This window comes from Lineus longissimus, chromosome 4, assembly GCF_910592395.1.
Source record: "Lineus longissimus chromosome 4, tnLinLong1.2, whole genome shotgun sequence".
Classification (NCBI taxonomy): Eukaryota; Metazoa; Nemertea; class Pilidiophora; order Heteronemertea; family Lineidae; genus Lineus; species Lineus longissimus.
Genome location: NC_088311.1, coordinates 134,942 through 150,256, shown reverse-complemented (window position 1 = coordinate 150,256; position 15,315 = coordinate 134,942). Strand labels below are relative to the sequence as shown.

At 42.0% G+C, this 15,315-nt stretch overlaps 2 protein-coding genes across 2 annotated transcripts; one reads left to right on the top strand and one right to left on the bottom strand.

Moving 5' to 3' along the window:
- Positions 1-1,207: 1,207 nt before the first annotated feature.
- Positions 1,208-5,171, bottom strand: LOC135486664 (V-type proton ATPase 21 kDa proteolipid subunit c''-like). Its single transcript, XM_064769645.1, has 6 exons — positions 5,021-5,171; positions 4,496-4,628; positions 4,176-4,323; positions 3,880-3,934; positions 3,462-3,652; positions 1,208-3,077 (listed from the first exon to the last, which is right to left on the bottom strand). Exons 1-6 carry the CDS (start codon positions 5,100-5,102, stop codon positions 3,042-3,044), a joined length of 645 nt encoding a protein of 214 aa, XP_064625715.1. The 5' UTR covers positions 5,103-5,171; the 3' UTR covers positions 1,208-3,041.
- Positions 5,172-10,870: 5,699 nt separating this feature from the next.
- Positions 10,871-15,315, top strand: LOC135487149 (calcium and integrin-binding protein 1-like). The gene is made up of 7 exons (XM_064770584.1): positions 10,871-11,011; positions 11,617-11,651; positions 12,004-12,103; positions 12,533-12,680; positions 12,876-12,985; positions 13,403-13,491; positions 14,155-15,315. Exons 1-7 carry the CDS (start codon positions 10,961-10,963, stop codon positions 14,174-14,176), a joined length of 555 nt encoding a protein of 184 aa, XP_064626654.1. The 5' UTR covers positions 10,871-10,960; the 3' UTR covers positions 14,177-15,315.

Sequence of the window (15,315 nt, the reverse complement as noted above, 5' to 3'; positions counted from 1 at the left end):
TTAGGATTCCATCATCTCAAGAGTAACAGACTCGGTCACCATCGGCTCCACATGAGGCTGGGTGCAGAACAAATGAGTAATGGCTCATCTTCAAACAGATGTTGTCAACAATATAAACAATTAATTGGCGTTTACTCAGTGACAGAATGCATACAATTGATTGACACTTGGCGTCGGTCATAACCAGCATGCCATAGACGCCGTGGCAGTGTTTAGGCCTAGATGCTGCAAGTTTCCGCCCCTGGGGTCAATTGTTGAGAGACCAAAATAACCTCTAGATTAATAAATGTATAAGAATTGTAGAGAGCGGCATTTGCCAATACGACCCAGAAGCCACGACTGGAGCGGACTTGACTGTCTAGCTAACATGAAGAAACTCGGGATGAATCGTCAAGACCAAATCTGTGTCCAAGAGAGAGTTGCCCAAGACGAATGATCTGGAGACAGCATGTGCGAAGACATACTCGTGCCATAGACCCTCTGGAATGACACAAGAAGACAATTGTTCACAAACTATATAATGCAAGGACCAAGTTGTTTACAGAGTTTTCCTACTGAAGTGATTCAACACGAGGCAGCAGCATTTATACTTGTCTGGGGTGACTAACTGCGGGAATCTTCCATTGGTATGACAAGCGTCGACTCATAAGGTTGTTTTCCATTTCACTGGCATTTCAGCACATCTCATAACACAAGCGTCCAAGGAGGCTCTCTGACCTCATAAGGCTGGTTTCCATTTCACTGGCATTTCGGTACATCTCATAACACAAGCGTCCAAGGAGGCTCTCTGACCTCATAAGGCTGGTTTCCATTTCACTGGCATTTCGGTACATCTCATAACACAAGCGTCCAAGGAGGCTCTCTGACCTCATAAGGCTGGTTTCCATTTCACTGGCATTTCAGCACATCTCATAACACAAGCGTCCAAGGAGGCTCTCTGACCTCATTAGGCTGGTTTCCATTTCACTGGCATTTCGGTACATCTCATAACACAAGCGTCCAAGGAGGCTCTCTGACCTCATAAGGCTGGTTTCCATTTCACTGGCATTTCAGAACATCTCATAACACAATTTTTCTTTTGGATGTTTGAGGAAACTCGGTGTCCACAAACTTTCCCAAGGAGTAGAATACAAAAGAAAACTTGTATTACATATAGTTGTAGTTGTAGTATTTGACAGTTCAGTTCACAGAATGAGTAAAGAATCAATTTTCTTTGATTATGTTTATTTACATTTGATGATGACGACATCAACCACGACACACACCAATAATATACAGATTTATACAGCAATAAATATACATTATGATTTCTATCCATCATGGTTTAAAGAATTCCTTACAAAGACGTGTTCTATTAGCTCTCCACTCTATTCTATTCAAGATCACGATCATCTGAATCACATGAAATAGAGGACTGTTTACCAGGTTTTTGTGAGGAATTCACTCACCAGGGCAGCTATATTGTACATTAATCAGACACATCACGTTAATCACCTCCCAACAGACTTTCACATCTGATGAGGCACATTAGATTGCACAGGGAGACATACTGTAAATCCGGTCAGGAGCCATCCAGACAGATGGCTTCACCTGCACCAGTATTGGGAATCTATCATTAGTCGCACAGTTCTGACATCTAGTAGTAGCAGCAGCTACTGGCTAGTTTATATTTTATACATTTACAACTCACTGCTTACAGTTCCAGAGTCGTTATGGCTTCTCATCCATTTAAAGACATGCTTCTTTTCCTATAACAACTACAGACTACTTATCATCTCAGATTTTTATCAAAGACATAAATTTCTCCTTTATACTTTGTAAACTAGGGAATTAGTGTCTTAGAGAAAAACATGATTACACAACACGGCCAGAATAATCTTTACAAGTACCTAAATGTATCTGTCACATCGTCTATGAAACATTGTTTTGGTTATGCACCGTATATATAAATCAGACAATGCTGGCAAAGGTAAAACATAAAATCGAAGGTTGAACTCGAACAAGTTCACTGATGTACACATCCATAAAACTAACTAATCACTCTGTTTACAACTCTCTATATTTGTCAACCCTTGACCTCATGTTTCCACAGTGCTCTACATCTTTTATCACATAAACTGACAAGTATCACCATTCACTATAGCTACTGCCCATATAGACGTCTACAGATTCAGTACATCAACACACAATGGAGGTTTAAACTAACATGTCTAAAGGGTGCACAGCCTCCACTTAAAGTTGGGTTCAATGAAGAAGATCACTCATAGGCCTACAATATCATCAACACTTTCTGATTAATGTGCCAGCCAGCCATGTTGACACAATGTCTTGACTCACAGTCTCGAGTGACCATCACGATCTTACATGATGTCAACTACATGACCTAGGTGGTTAACATGCGAGCAGCACTTCAATATTTGAATTCAACAAGAAACATTCAGTTGTCGAAAGGCGATGTTTTCTTAATCGAAGGGACCCAAACCTGACGAGTCCAGCACATAGTCCGATGTCAGTAAGGTTGCTATTGTTTGGCTGAGGTCAGCTACTTCAGATCACAATGTTTTAGGAATGTACATCAGAGAACTCCAGGTGTTATTTAATGTCTGAGAATGTCACAACAAAAGTACGAGGTAGCCCCAAGAAAAATATCACCAATTCAGCGTGGACTACTGCTCGATTGTTGTAATCTAGAAAGTAATCTGACCTCTATTCATTTGCAAGGTAATTCAACATTATTCTTTCACTGTAAATCATAATCACTATAATAATATCATACTTTTGATGCATTTCAATGAACTTTTATCCCTAACATTTCGCAACCCTAGGTAATTCAATGATGAATTTAAGTCAACACACAAATCAGTGGGTTTCCAACCATTGCACAATTTTCCCAACATGCAGAGGGGTAGATTGTCCCTACAGGTAACAGGAGGGTAAGAGCCTATGTTACCTTAGGGTTCATTGAAAAGAACCTGTTTTGCCAGAACTAATATCTTGTTCTTGTATCCTGGAATGATGACTGATGAATGTGGAAGCTCCAATTATGCTGCTTTGTTTCCCATCTTGGCATGTGTAATCTGGAATAAAGCAATCAAATGATTAGCCTGGAAGGGGTCAAGTTAGAGACTATCAGTGGACAAGGAAGTCCAACAGAAACGCCTTATGCTGGTCTCAACCGGGTGGAATGAGGCAAGAATGGAGCACACAATGTGCTGTCTAGGCAAGGAGAGCAAGTAAACTCTGAGTTGATATACTGTCAAAGTAACTAAGGAGTAATTTGTCCCAGTCCCCAATAGTGATGGATTCAGTCCCCAATAGTGATGGATTCAGTCCCCAATAGTGATGGATTCAGTCCCCAAAAGTGATGGATTCAGTCCCATATCTAAATGAATGCCTTTTGTTTACCACAAAATTCTCCTGCAAAGAACAAAATAGTAGAAAAACATTATTTCACTTCTCACCTGTAAAATGCCCACAATAACTCCAAACAGACCAATAGCACTACCAAAGATTTCTACAATCAGGATTTTGACGAATAAGCTACCGTTCTGGGCATCAGCAAGAGCAGCTCCTGAACCAACGATGCCAACACAGACACCACAGGCAAGGTTGGCAAAACCAACAGTCAGGCCAGCGCCGAACATGGCATAACCTGCAAGAAACAATAGTCATATACCTGTTCATTTTGATGGCAGGAGACCAGGATCTGAACGTGACCTCCCATGTCCTTACTGAGAGTAAACAGCTGATTAGAAATCAAAAACAACTGATGTCCTCGACTATTCATCATCATTGTCCTGCTCTGCTTGATCCAGGACGAGGCATCAAGGTCAGGCTTGAGAGATGGGTTGTTACACAACATTGGTCTGAATAACCTACCAGCAAAATAATTCGCTCTTCTTACACCTTCATCTGCAGTTGCTTCATCATACGGCTGAAAAATCAAATGAACTAAGTCAGCATCAGAGCTCAGAGTGAATGCAGCATTCATTAACTATGTCTATGTCAGTATCACGTTGAAGACATTATTCACAATCACAAAGTGCAGTCTACAATTATGTAAACAAGGACACTAATAGTTTAGAATGGAGCCTCGTATAAGATATTGGACAAGGGGCAGGCGATGCACGATATGTTTGATATCCAATTACTGATAAAGGAAGCGTCATTCTTACCTCCGCTAAATTACTAATGACAATAGCCATGATGATCCCATAGATTGCTACAGCTTCACAGAAGATAATGCTGACCAAATTCTTTGTCTTGATCCTTGGTGCCTTGACGCCAGCTCCTAAGATGCTGGAGCCGGTCACAAAGATTCCCCTGAAACAAACATGGGTGATGTCAGAGAAAAAGGCTTGTTGCAGTTCACACAAAGTCCTTTTGTATCAACATATCAGAGTTCCAGAGTAACCAGGCTGGCCAGCAACAGTTCTTCTTAGAATGACTTAATAAAGACAGCATTGCTAATGGTGGTGAGGATATTGATACATACCATGCTGCACCGACCACTGACAGCGATATACACAGTCCAATGCCAATGTTAGCCCACAGGAATGGAGAGAGACCTTCCAAGAACCAGCCGATGTCAAATCGAGGTCCCAGGCCGCTGAGAATGTAATACAAACCTGCAGGAAAGAATGAAAAGCAATAAAAAAAGAACAGAGTCATTGTCTTCCTTTAACTATGGCGGGGTTTTGAAGCAGACCAGTCCAGTAAGCCAAGAGTAATGATGTATTTGAATGTCACATAGCGTCGTGTACGACAATAGATTTCAACACAGCACTACGCATTGTGATGTCAAAACTATCCCCATCACTAAATACATGAGTGGTTCTTGTCACAGAGCTGTAATGTTCAGTATTTTACAGTTCTTAGCCCAACCTTGCGAGTCACATGACCATGAGTGAGCCAGCCATTTTGATGCTCTACAAGACATACACAAAATACACCAACACTGTGGAAATTATGAGAGCTATTTATCCACCAATTCAACTCCTGTTTTCTCACTCATTCTTACCGATTATTGTCAAAACTACTGAAAATATTGTGTACGTGGTATAATAAAATATACTCGTCGCGGGATTATATTCAACACCCATCTTGATGATATAGAAAATCTAATTTTATTCGGGCAATCCGCAAATTCGCCTTCCGCCTGCTGGTCTCGTTTCCGGTCTCGGCAGAACCTTTTCGCCCCCAGTCGTTTCGCTCCAAATCGAAGTCGATTCGCTCCCTGGAACTTTTTGTTGGGGATTGAGAAAGTCTTCTTCTTCTTCTTCCAATACTGGGTTTCAGTCTAAGCAGACCATTAGTCCCAGGCGCATGTTGAACAGATAAAAGCTTGGTTGGTGAATGGTAAAAGTTGATAAAATGTAAGGTCGTAGTTAAAATAGTTAAAATCAGCGCTGGTCCAAGTGGTGAGCATCTTCCTGAAGGCGTCGGTGTTCTCGGCCGTCACTGTGGCTTCAGGTAGGCTGTTCCAGTCGACGGTGGTACGCGGGAAGAAGGAATTTCTTTGGGCCTCGGTGGTGGTGTGTACCCCGGTACAATGAATTAAGATTTGTTGAAATGTGTCAAAGTGGATGTGCTTTCCAGGGTTGTCAAATCTACAAAGAAGGAATCGTTTGGCCATCAGTGATCTTCGGCAGGTCACTTATTTCACGAATGAGATCAGAGTAAAAGCCAATATTGACACTAGAGGCGCTGATTTCGTTCCTAGTCCTTTGTTTACAATGGTAGCCTACTAAAAAGCGTGCCTTTGATACATCCAAATCCGGCTAAAAAGCTCGCTAAAAGAAATGCATTTAAAATACGAGCAACACGACTTCTCCTTACGCATATGTATCGAGTGAAATGGCCTGATATTGTCAGGATGGCATTTGGAGCAGAGTGACATGATTGTATTCAAATCGAATGACTTCAACATCAAACAAACTACTGTTGGTATGAACATAAATGCATGCTATAATAGCTTCTGATCGCGTCGTAACCCTATAGACTCCCGGTGTGCAAGGGATAGTAGTCCTAGGGCTGATAGTCCGTGTAACAACAGCCCGCATTGCTAAATGTTTTGGTTAGGGTTAGCGGTACAATAGATCATGCTGCTTAATTGGTCAAATACAATGCTACCGGACTATGACTCCAGGGGGACTATATCCGCTGTCACACCGGGGCAGTCCATTGCGTCATCCTAATTGGATCTCCCTGTGCGACTGGACGAGGCCGGTCCACTGCGTACGGAGTGTAGTAATGTCCGCTCTCATCGCATATAACCCAATTATCTAGCTTGACTAATCATCACGCATGGTATCAAGTCTTGGGTTTAGACAGTTACAGGCATATTTCTTTCGCGGGGAATAACTCGTCTACAGAAAACCCACCACGCATTGGCTGACCTGAACCATCATACATGTATGTAGTTCAGTGTATTGAATGTTGTAATGACGACTTAGATTTATGATTAAAAAAGGTAAAGCCAGTTGCCGGGGAACGTGACGTTTGGACAACTGCCCTCAAACCATTGCATGATGAATGATTCCGAAATTTCTTGAAATTGAACTGGGCTTAATCTTGTTTTATTCCAGCTTTAGGCTTATGTAATAGAAGGTCTTGAAAAAGCCTTTGCCAAAAATGTAATCGCACCACCCATTCCCCCACTACAAATCCCTTCGATTCGGATCAAACTCATTGTTTGTGATTATACCAACCCTTTGTGATTACCTAAACTTACGAGTTACTCTCTTGATCCCCGTTAATCACCTCGATTCAAATCACAAATATTTATTTGAAGTTTTAATCAGCAGACCGAGTACTTCGTGCCTGTTAATTTTTCAATCAACAATGTCTATAACCCCCAGGTCTCGACCGAAAAGGCCCAATTATGTTGTTGCAAAATTGTTTTCAATATGTTTTCTACATTTACATGATCAGTCAGAACGGATGGGGGAAAATTTTAATACGCCATGTGTTGAGCTTTGTCAGAAAGATATCAAGATCATTGAATTACGTTCTGATAATTAACACTGTGATGAAAACCCGGTGCGGGGAATATCCTAGGAATTTCCCACGCAGCCCTCCTATGCAGTCCATTTCGTCATCCTGATCGTCCTCCCCTTATGAGGGGCGACAGGACGAGGTCGGTCTAATGCGCCCAGAGTGTACTCGTCATTGGCTTTGGGTCAGCAGTCATAAGTGTCCTCCATGCTAATTGCTGGTCTTACACAATTCCTGTCCTGTTACTATAGTCCTCTACTGTTATCCATTGTTTCTGGTTAAAGCATTCGCGATCGACACGATTCCGCACTTCAAAACGCCATGTGAATGTCAAGAGCGACAGGGGTGCACAGACAAACCGACCCAGGCGGCCACCAGTGTTTTCGGAGCGTTTCATCTAGTGTCATCTAGTCTGACCGAAGCCAACGATGATGAGCGGATTTGAATTTTGCATGGAGATCGCAGAATTGCACTTAGGCTAATATGCGATGTTATTTGTGAACTGTAATGGACTGTCATGTATCACGTGATTGATCTGTTGAACTAATCCATTAGAGTGACATTACACCTCCAATTTACAGATAAAGCAATCGAGTAGTGATAGGCGCGGTTGGCTAATGTATCATGGTCAACCGATATCGGTTACGAAGTGATGGGTAAACTGACAACACCAGGAAAAAATGGAAAAAGGCACGATGAGGGGCATGAAACTTTAATGAGATCAATTTTGCACCGTGCATGGCAACTGACAGGATTTCGATGAATTATATCATTGCGCGATCTTGTTTTACTCAAGAAGCACCATCATAGCCTTCAAATAAAACGCAGTCACATGACATGAAAGTGGTCAAATGGCCGTACAATTCATGCATCACGTGTTGTGGTGACTCACGTGACAGACAAAGCGTGGTTAGTTCCCTTGGTTCTGCATGCTTCAGCAATGGCATTGTTGGGCCATGTATACTTTAGGAATATATGGCTTTCAGGCCGTTACCTCTCCTCTCTCGTGGCGAATAAACATGGGCCGATTCCGCTGTGTTCCACGGAACGTGACCAAGCCAAACACATCTTACACATAGTCTGTCAAGTGACTCACAACACTGTGCAGGTCTGGTGGGAATACAATCAAGGATGGCATGGCAAATAAACCACTATGAAGCATTGATCCTGGGTCTCCTAATGCAGTTTCCATGAGCCTCGTTGTGGTTTGTGTCCATTCTCCACAGACAACCCATGACCGCGTAAAAACGGAATCATAGTGATCTAACCATTTCTCACGTCTTTACTCACATAGGTTGTGACTCTTCAGTAAAATACTGTTGAGTAGACTCCTCGAGTAAAACCCACGCACATCAAAACCATGGGAATATATGAGGGCTATATGCATGATATTCATCTGTCCTCCGCTTATCTCTTTTTGTCCTCAGGATAACAAGACGAGTAAAAACTAACACTTGCTCATAATGCAATGTCCTAGTGACAGTGCAATCCATCGACTCAATGATCCAACAAGTTGCAGCACAACAAATTTTTATGATTTGAGGTATATTTCGTAGATCAACTGGACTAAACTGACCCGTCTGCATCACAGCCAGATGTATCTTCACAAGGTTGTGCAGTGTGCGCCTCATAACATATCACCAAGTCATGAAGGGCTTCTTTAAGCTCACAGTGTGGATAGCGATTTAAGTGTCATCATATCTTCGTTCTTCGTTTCCCTTCAGTCACAATGGTGACATGCCTCCCCGAGACCATACTCGTCAGTCCTCGCCCACTGAATGATAACGCACGTGCAACTCTCTTCACGTGACTGTCGAGCGTCTTGCCGCAGCGTTCTGTGCCATCTGTGTCATTCGCCTCATCTTTGCCGTGGCTTGGTTCACATTTTTCTTAATCGCCATCGGGTTATTCTCTGGCATTTCGCCTGGTCCCATACTCTCGACAAAACCGTACCGTTCATACAAGTCCGCTCTTGCCCGTTCTATATCCGACATGGCTCTTGCATGTTTGGTAAGCATCGCCCAGCCCTGAAATGAATTTGACTGTCGCCGCTCTAACTTCAGTTCCTGCATTTTTCGCCTGACGATGCCCCAGCCTCGTTTGGCGTTAGCCCGTCTCTGCTTGAGCCTCGCCTCCAATCCAGGGTCGACACGAATGTCATCAGCAGCGCTACTATCAGGCTCATCTAAGGGCTGTTCAAATGTAACATTTTTATTCCTCTCCATTACAATGCCTTTCTCAACTAAATCAGCTAATAGTTTTTTGTACTCTTCGCTCGATTTGTCGCTGTACATCGGGTCCAGAAACCTTTGACTTTTGCGTCTTGCTTTCAGCGCCTCATCAAAAGACTCCACATTGTCATCATACGTGCCCATCCATTGTGTGTTCAATAACTCCAAGTCCTGACCTCCTCCGCGTGAGGAGACGCTGGCGGATGACGAATAGGAACTCCCACTGTCCCAGTTTGCAACTTGTTTGGGAGCATTCGCAACAGTCACCGCCAAGACGGCCGAGCTGCCCTCCGACTTCATCGACATGCCGTTACCTTTTCTCACCTTCCGTGTCTCCTTGCGCCTCTGACGCAGCGCCTCTAACTCATCCTCTGTATCTGACCCAGTCCCACCGGAGTCTGATTCAAGTAACCTACCCGCCGAATGCGTCCTCCGTTGGCGCAGTTGTCCCGGCGTTTCCTTGCCTCTGTCTCGGGCGAATGTATCGTAGTTACTCCGGGTCGATCGACACCCCACCAATTTTGGTCTCCGTTGCTTACAAGTATCTAGTGTTGACGACACCGCTCTTCTCAATGAAGTATCGGCACCAGCAGGTTCCTTGAAACGAGTCACCGCTGATCTTGGTGTTCTGCGTTTGTCCTTGCTCTGCCCCCCGGATCGCGGCAGCTTGAGCTCCTTATTACTCAGGCCAGAGTTAGACTCAAGCCCTTCATCCCTCCTGATCCAGGTCCACATGGTGCCCTAATAAGTCACTATGGCCTAACCCTCTCGCATACCTTCCTCTTTCTGATCCGTTCTAACAGTGTTAATCTAGTTATTACTCTAAGCTATACTCGCGGCTTTGACCAGTTACACCGTGGGTACAAACTAAATACATAAATCCAGAAAATACAATTATTCATGTTTGTTAGCCCCATTGCGAAACCACTCTCCAAAGTATGACTCCGACATAGAAGGGCATACTAACATGCATTTTAATGACATTGCTTTGGTAGGGTACATTGCCAGTCGAGTTGAAAATAAAGCACGCTTTCCATTTCATTACAACCTTGATCCCAAGGGAGTTACATAGTAAACAATGCGAACAAACCCGTTCACAGGTATCATATTGTTTATGTCTCCCCTGGTTACCAGTTTAGTGATAATGTGACAATGTCCTGATGGGAGGTTGTCGTGATAAACTTTGTTTCCCTCCTTCTCAGGGGGGAAACGGGGGACGAGTTATTCCATGAACCCCAAACATAGTGCTGACGACCGTTGCCGATCACAGCTTATCTTTATTCCAACCTATTCTCGAGGCATTACTCCTGTGTGGACGTTTCATGTACGTACTAAGTAGTATAGATGGCCAACGGCAGGGGAGCCAGGAGCGGGCTTAGGACACAATTAAATCTGCGATAGGGTCCGTGTACATTCTCTATACATACATTTTCGTGATTTAAAAAAAATCATTGCTGGGGGTTTCATCAAACTTTGCAGAAGTGTAGTCCTAACTGCAAACTGCATGATTTGCCTTGAGTGAGGACAGAACTATTGGTCTAAGCGGATCGAGGCTAATTCGTATTTCCCACGTTATGAAGTGTCAAATGGTGGCGCCACCTGTTATTTCTAGCGCAGACGAACTCCGACATCCCTCGAAGTGTACATCGAGGATGTAACAAATCGCACATTCATTGTTAATATTGTTGTGTGTTGTTTACCTGTTGCTGTTTTACACGATTTAACCTAGCAAAATGGGTGGAGCACAAAGTGCATTCAATGATCAAGAACTCAAAGATTATCAGGTATTGTGTGTGGCTTCCTCCGCCTGGTGTAAGAAGGGCCTCTACTGAGACTACTTTATACATTTCACATTGAAATCTATCTCCGATCTGGCTATTCTTTACGGAAGCCGGAAGTCATTCCTAACCAAAGCCCTAACCCTCAACAGTAATAACACTAACCCTAACCCTCCGTCTAAGAGGACTCTTTCTAATCACCGTCCAAAGGCGACGTTTCCCGACGTTAATTTTTCTCTGCAAACGCGGTCAGCAAACAACTAACTCAAACTGCTGAATCTCTGGATTCCGTCAACTCAACTGTCCATCACACTGACTGTCACTGGTACAAATGTGACTTTTGGGTTACAGCTGAGAGAGACCTAATGGCAATATGTTGATAATCAATACGAATACCACAGCCAGATGATTCCTTTCATATGCCTTCTTCGTTGGATGTGCCTGCGTTGTCAAGACTTCAATATTTAAGTTCCTCAAAAGATGCCTGCGTACATCATACTCATACAATGGCCCAGTCCTGGAGGTGTTTGAAATGGTCTGATGTCAGCTGTAGCTCCGATGTTTATTGACAAGACATTGTATTTTCTGTATCATTTATTTCAATATTTCAGGAGCTGACCTACTTCACCAAGAAGGAAATCATGCAGTAAGTCCAGTAGTGTTTCTAGTTAGTTGTGTCAGGAACTTGAAGGCTAGCACAGGTCCAAAACTGAAACCATACCAGAGCATTCGCCATACAGATACCCCCAGGCCCAGCCTCCACCAGTATAACACTGTTTCTTTGTGAAAACAGTCTCCAAATGGAACCAACTTTTGCCTATTGGACAAATTAGAGGACCTGAGGCACTTTAATCAACTGTGTTTCTTCCTTTAAAATTAATCAGGTTCAGAAACGTACATCTTTTAAGATAATAATAATAACTTGATTAACCTTGTTTTATCATTTGTTGGTGAAGAGCAGGATTGTAATGTAGTAATTACAATCTTCCTGGTTACAGTGTTCACAAAAGATTTGCTGAGTTGGATACAGTTGAAGTTGGAAGGAATAAGAATGCTAAAATAGACATGAACAAGGTGATGAGCTTACAGGAACTCAAGGTAAGGATCACCCTGCGTTGACAAAGCTTGTCACTTGACACTTCACCGTTTGTGATCATGTACTTCTCACAAAGATGTGGCCATGCAAAAGAGGAATGACGCCCAATGTTTGACCTCAATGCAAATGTTCTATGTTGTTAGACAGTTCTACCAATCCTGCAGGGAGATGCATGTCCATGTATTTGGTCTATATTAGGGTGTGCATTGTTCAGGGGCAGATACATGGAACAGATTAGAGAGGCCATAGATGCCAAGATTTAGAGTTGGTGAGAAGTATAAACATTGGTGATCAAGATGGTCAGTTTTCTTCTAAAAACTAGTACAAGCCTGAATGGCTAATGGAAAAAATGACCCTAGCTGTGCCTGGCTGAGGCACATTTAACCAAAGAAACCTTGTATACTTGTCATACAATTTCTCCTCTGTTTCAGGTTAATCCATTTTGTGATCGCATCTGTCAGGTGTTTTCATCAAGTGGTGATGGTGATTTGACATTTGAGGATTTTCTTGACATGATGTCTGTGTTCAGTGACAACGCTCCAAGGAATGTCAAGGTGGAATATGCATTCAGGATATATGGTAAGTTTAATAAGCAATGACCTACATGAAGTTATGTTGAGGTGTAGGATTGGTCCAGGACGTTCCACTTGCAAGCGTATTGCATTTTATTGTCCTATAACTACCGTGGGTACTTCATCATGCAATATTGTGGTGATGTGAAATATTTTTTAATGTTGGCCTGGAGTCTGAGTTGATTTGTGTCCTCTTCTTTAGATTTTGATGAAGATGACATGATATCTGAGGATGACCTCAAGAAAGTCATCAACCGACTGACAGGAGATCAAAAACTCAGTGAACAGGATATGAACCAGCTCATTAAAAATGTAAGTCATTGATACATCTAGTGTGTATCAGGTTTGGATTTAATGACTCAAATTGAACAACGAAAAATGTGGTTTGAAATGCTTTTTGACAGCTTCCACATTTTGCACTAAGCAGTTATGGTTGCCTAACCATAAACGCTAAGTTAAAAATGAGGCATCGTTTTTCCATAGTGCATTTACATTGTAAAGTGTGGTTCGTTCGAAAATCCGGTATTTTAGAATTGCTAACAATATGGTGTGGTCTGATGCAACCTTAGTGACATGGACTTGGTGTTCTTAGTGTCCGAAACCGTGCCTTCTGATGACTATATGTCAATAGACACTTGATGTTGTTTTATTGATGGCATTAATGTCGCTCTTGAACATGGAAAGTTGGATATAGTCCTTTCAGATTGGAACATTACATTCTTGTTCCAGATTTTCATGGAAGCAGATCTTGATGAGGACAACTCGCTTTCTTTTGCCGAGTTCGAGCATGTGATATCAAAAGCACCTGATTTTGTCAAGTAAGTACTGCCACTTCTGCCTTGTCCAGAATAGAATAAGGCACGGCACAAAAATTGTGTGTGTTAACAGTTAATGTTGAAAAAAGACAGACATCATTGTTAGCTTAACCGAGACATGTGATGTGAAATGTCTCTGGAAAAAGTAGAGAAGTTTGTCCAAAATGTCTCACACCCTTATCAGATCCAGGAAATCAGTCGATTGATGTAATGCTTGGCGATGTTGATTATTAAGAAACCTGGTTCAAGATAATACCTTCTAAAAATATTTTTCCAGTATATAAGTACAGGAGCTAATTTGCCAATCATGGCTTGTCAGTATTGGTCGAACAATGCAAACACCGGAAACCCTTTTTGGGATGTGAGAAACAGTGGTCTGTTCCCTGAGCATTGGTCTGTTCCCTGAGCATTGGTCTGTTCCCTGAGCATTGGTCTGTTCCCTGAGCATTGGTCTGTTCCCTGAGCATTGGTCTGTTCCCTGAGCATTGGTCTGTTCCCTGAGCATTGGTCTGTTCCCTGAGCAGTGCTAAGACTAGGAAGAAGCTCACATCGTATCCTGGCTCTTTCAACATAGTAGCCTGCTAGGTGATTGGTCAACAGAGTTCAGTCAAGTGTTTACATTTAACTTTCCCCAGTTAATGACCTAGTGTTTCTCATCTTTTCCAGTTCCTTCAGGATTCGATTGTAAAAGACCACTTGGCTAACCCTATGATGGAGTTGCAAGGGACTGATTGCATATTGGAAAACTTTGGATCTGGATATTATACTCCTTCCATGGACATTCTTCAGATAATTTGCTGCTGCATTTTTCTACAAAATCAAAACCAATCTAAATCATGGCTGATAGTTGATCCTGTAGAGAATGAATGTTGATGGGCAGGAGCTCTGAAAAGTTCAACTGCCTCAAAAGGTGCAATTAGCGACTGACTTTCAATTAACTTGATTATTGTGTCTTACAATTTGTAACTTGGTGTGTGGGATGGCTGTGTGATATTTTGGCTTCAAGGCCTAACACAAGTGGAACTACACAGATTCAGTACAACCGTGCCTTCTGTTGAATATATGCCAATAGATACTTGATGTTGTTTGATTGATGGCATTAATGTCGCTGTTGAACATGGAAAGTTGGATATAGTCCTTTCAGATTGGAACATTACATTTAATTTATTTTATACAACCATAATTCATTTGATATCTATGCATGTGTGAAGTGTATTAATTGTCTCAAGCACCTGTCTTCCTTGTGTCAATCTAATGTTTGTATAATTAGGTATTGTCTATATCATAAAGGCTTGTCGAGTATATTTTTGTGTGCTTTTGATAGGGGGGAGGATGCATTATCAGAAATTCAGAATGGCGTCAGTCAAACTGTTGTGTGGCAGTTTTTGTCATTGATTATTATTTATTTTGTGCTTTTTGGCATATTGTGATATATCTTTGAACTTGGTGTAAGGTGTTCCAACTCTAGAGATAGCAAGCTTCGACTCTGTTCTGAAGTTGGCAGAGTAATAAGACCTGTTTTGCCTTTGAATTATCAGTAATTGGAGAAATTTAAGTGCACAACTGATCTGCTGAAATGTTTATTACTTGTTTTAAAATCCAACTTTGAACCTTTGAACAGTATAGTACTTTCTGCTAAGTTTTAATTGAGTTATAGGTGGCTCATCAACAAGACCATGATCAGTTCCATTAACAATTCTTGTGTTTTGTTATCTAACAGCTTTATAACCAGAATAATTTAATCAAAATTTCTACAATCTTGTTGCTTTTTATCGATGCATGTATTTTTGAGAGAACTGTACAGAAATAAAAGAGTTGTCAAGAAAA

Coding starts and splice junctions, on each gene's coding strand:
- LOC135486664 (XM_064769645.1), bottom strand. CDS start 5,102: ATGGGTGTTGAATATAATCCCGCGACGAGTATATTTTATTATACCACG. Junction 4,324..4,495: donor TCAGTGGTCGGTGCAGCATG/GTATGTATCAAT, acceptor TGTTTGTTTCAG/GGGAATCTTTGTGACCGGCT. Junction 3,078..3,461: donor TTATTGTGGGCATTTTACAG/GTGAGAAGTGAA, acceptor GCTTTATTCCAG/ATTACACATGCCAAGATGGG.
- LOC135487149 (XM_064770584.1), top strand. CDS start 10,961: ATGGGTGGAGCACAAAGTGCATTCAATGATCAAGAACTCAAAGATTAT. Junction 11,012..11,616: donor AAGAACTCAAAGATTATCAG/GTATTGTGTGTG, acceptor TCAATATTTCAG/GAGCTGACCTACTTCACCAA. Junction 12,681..12,875: donor ATATGCATTCAGGATATATG/GTAAGTTTAATA, acceptor CCTCTTCTTTAG/ATTTTGATGAAGATGACATG.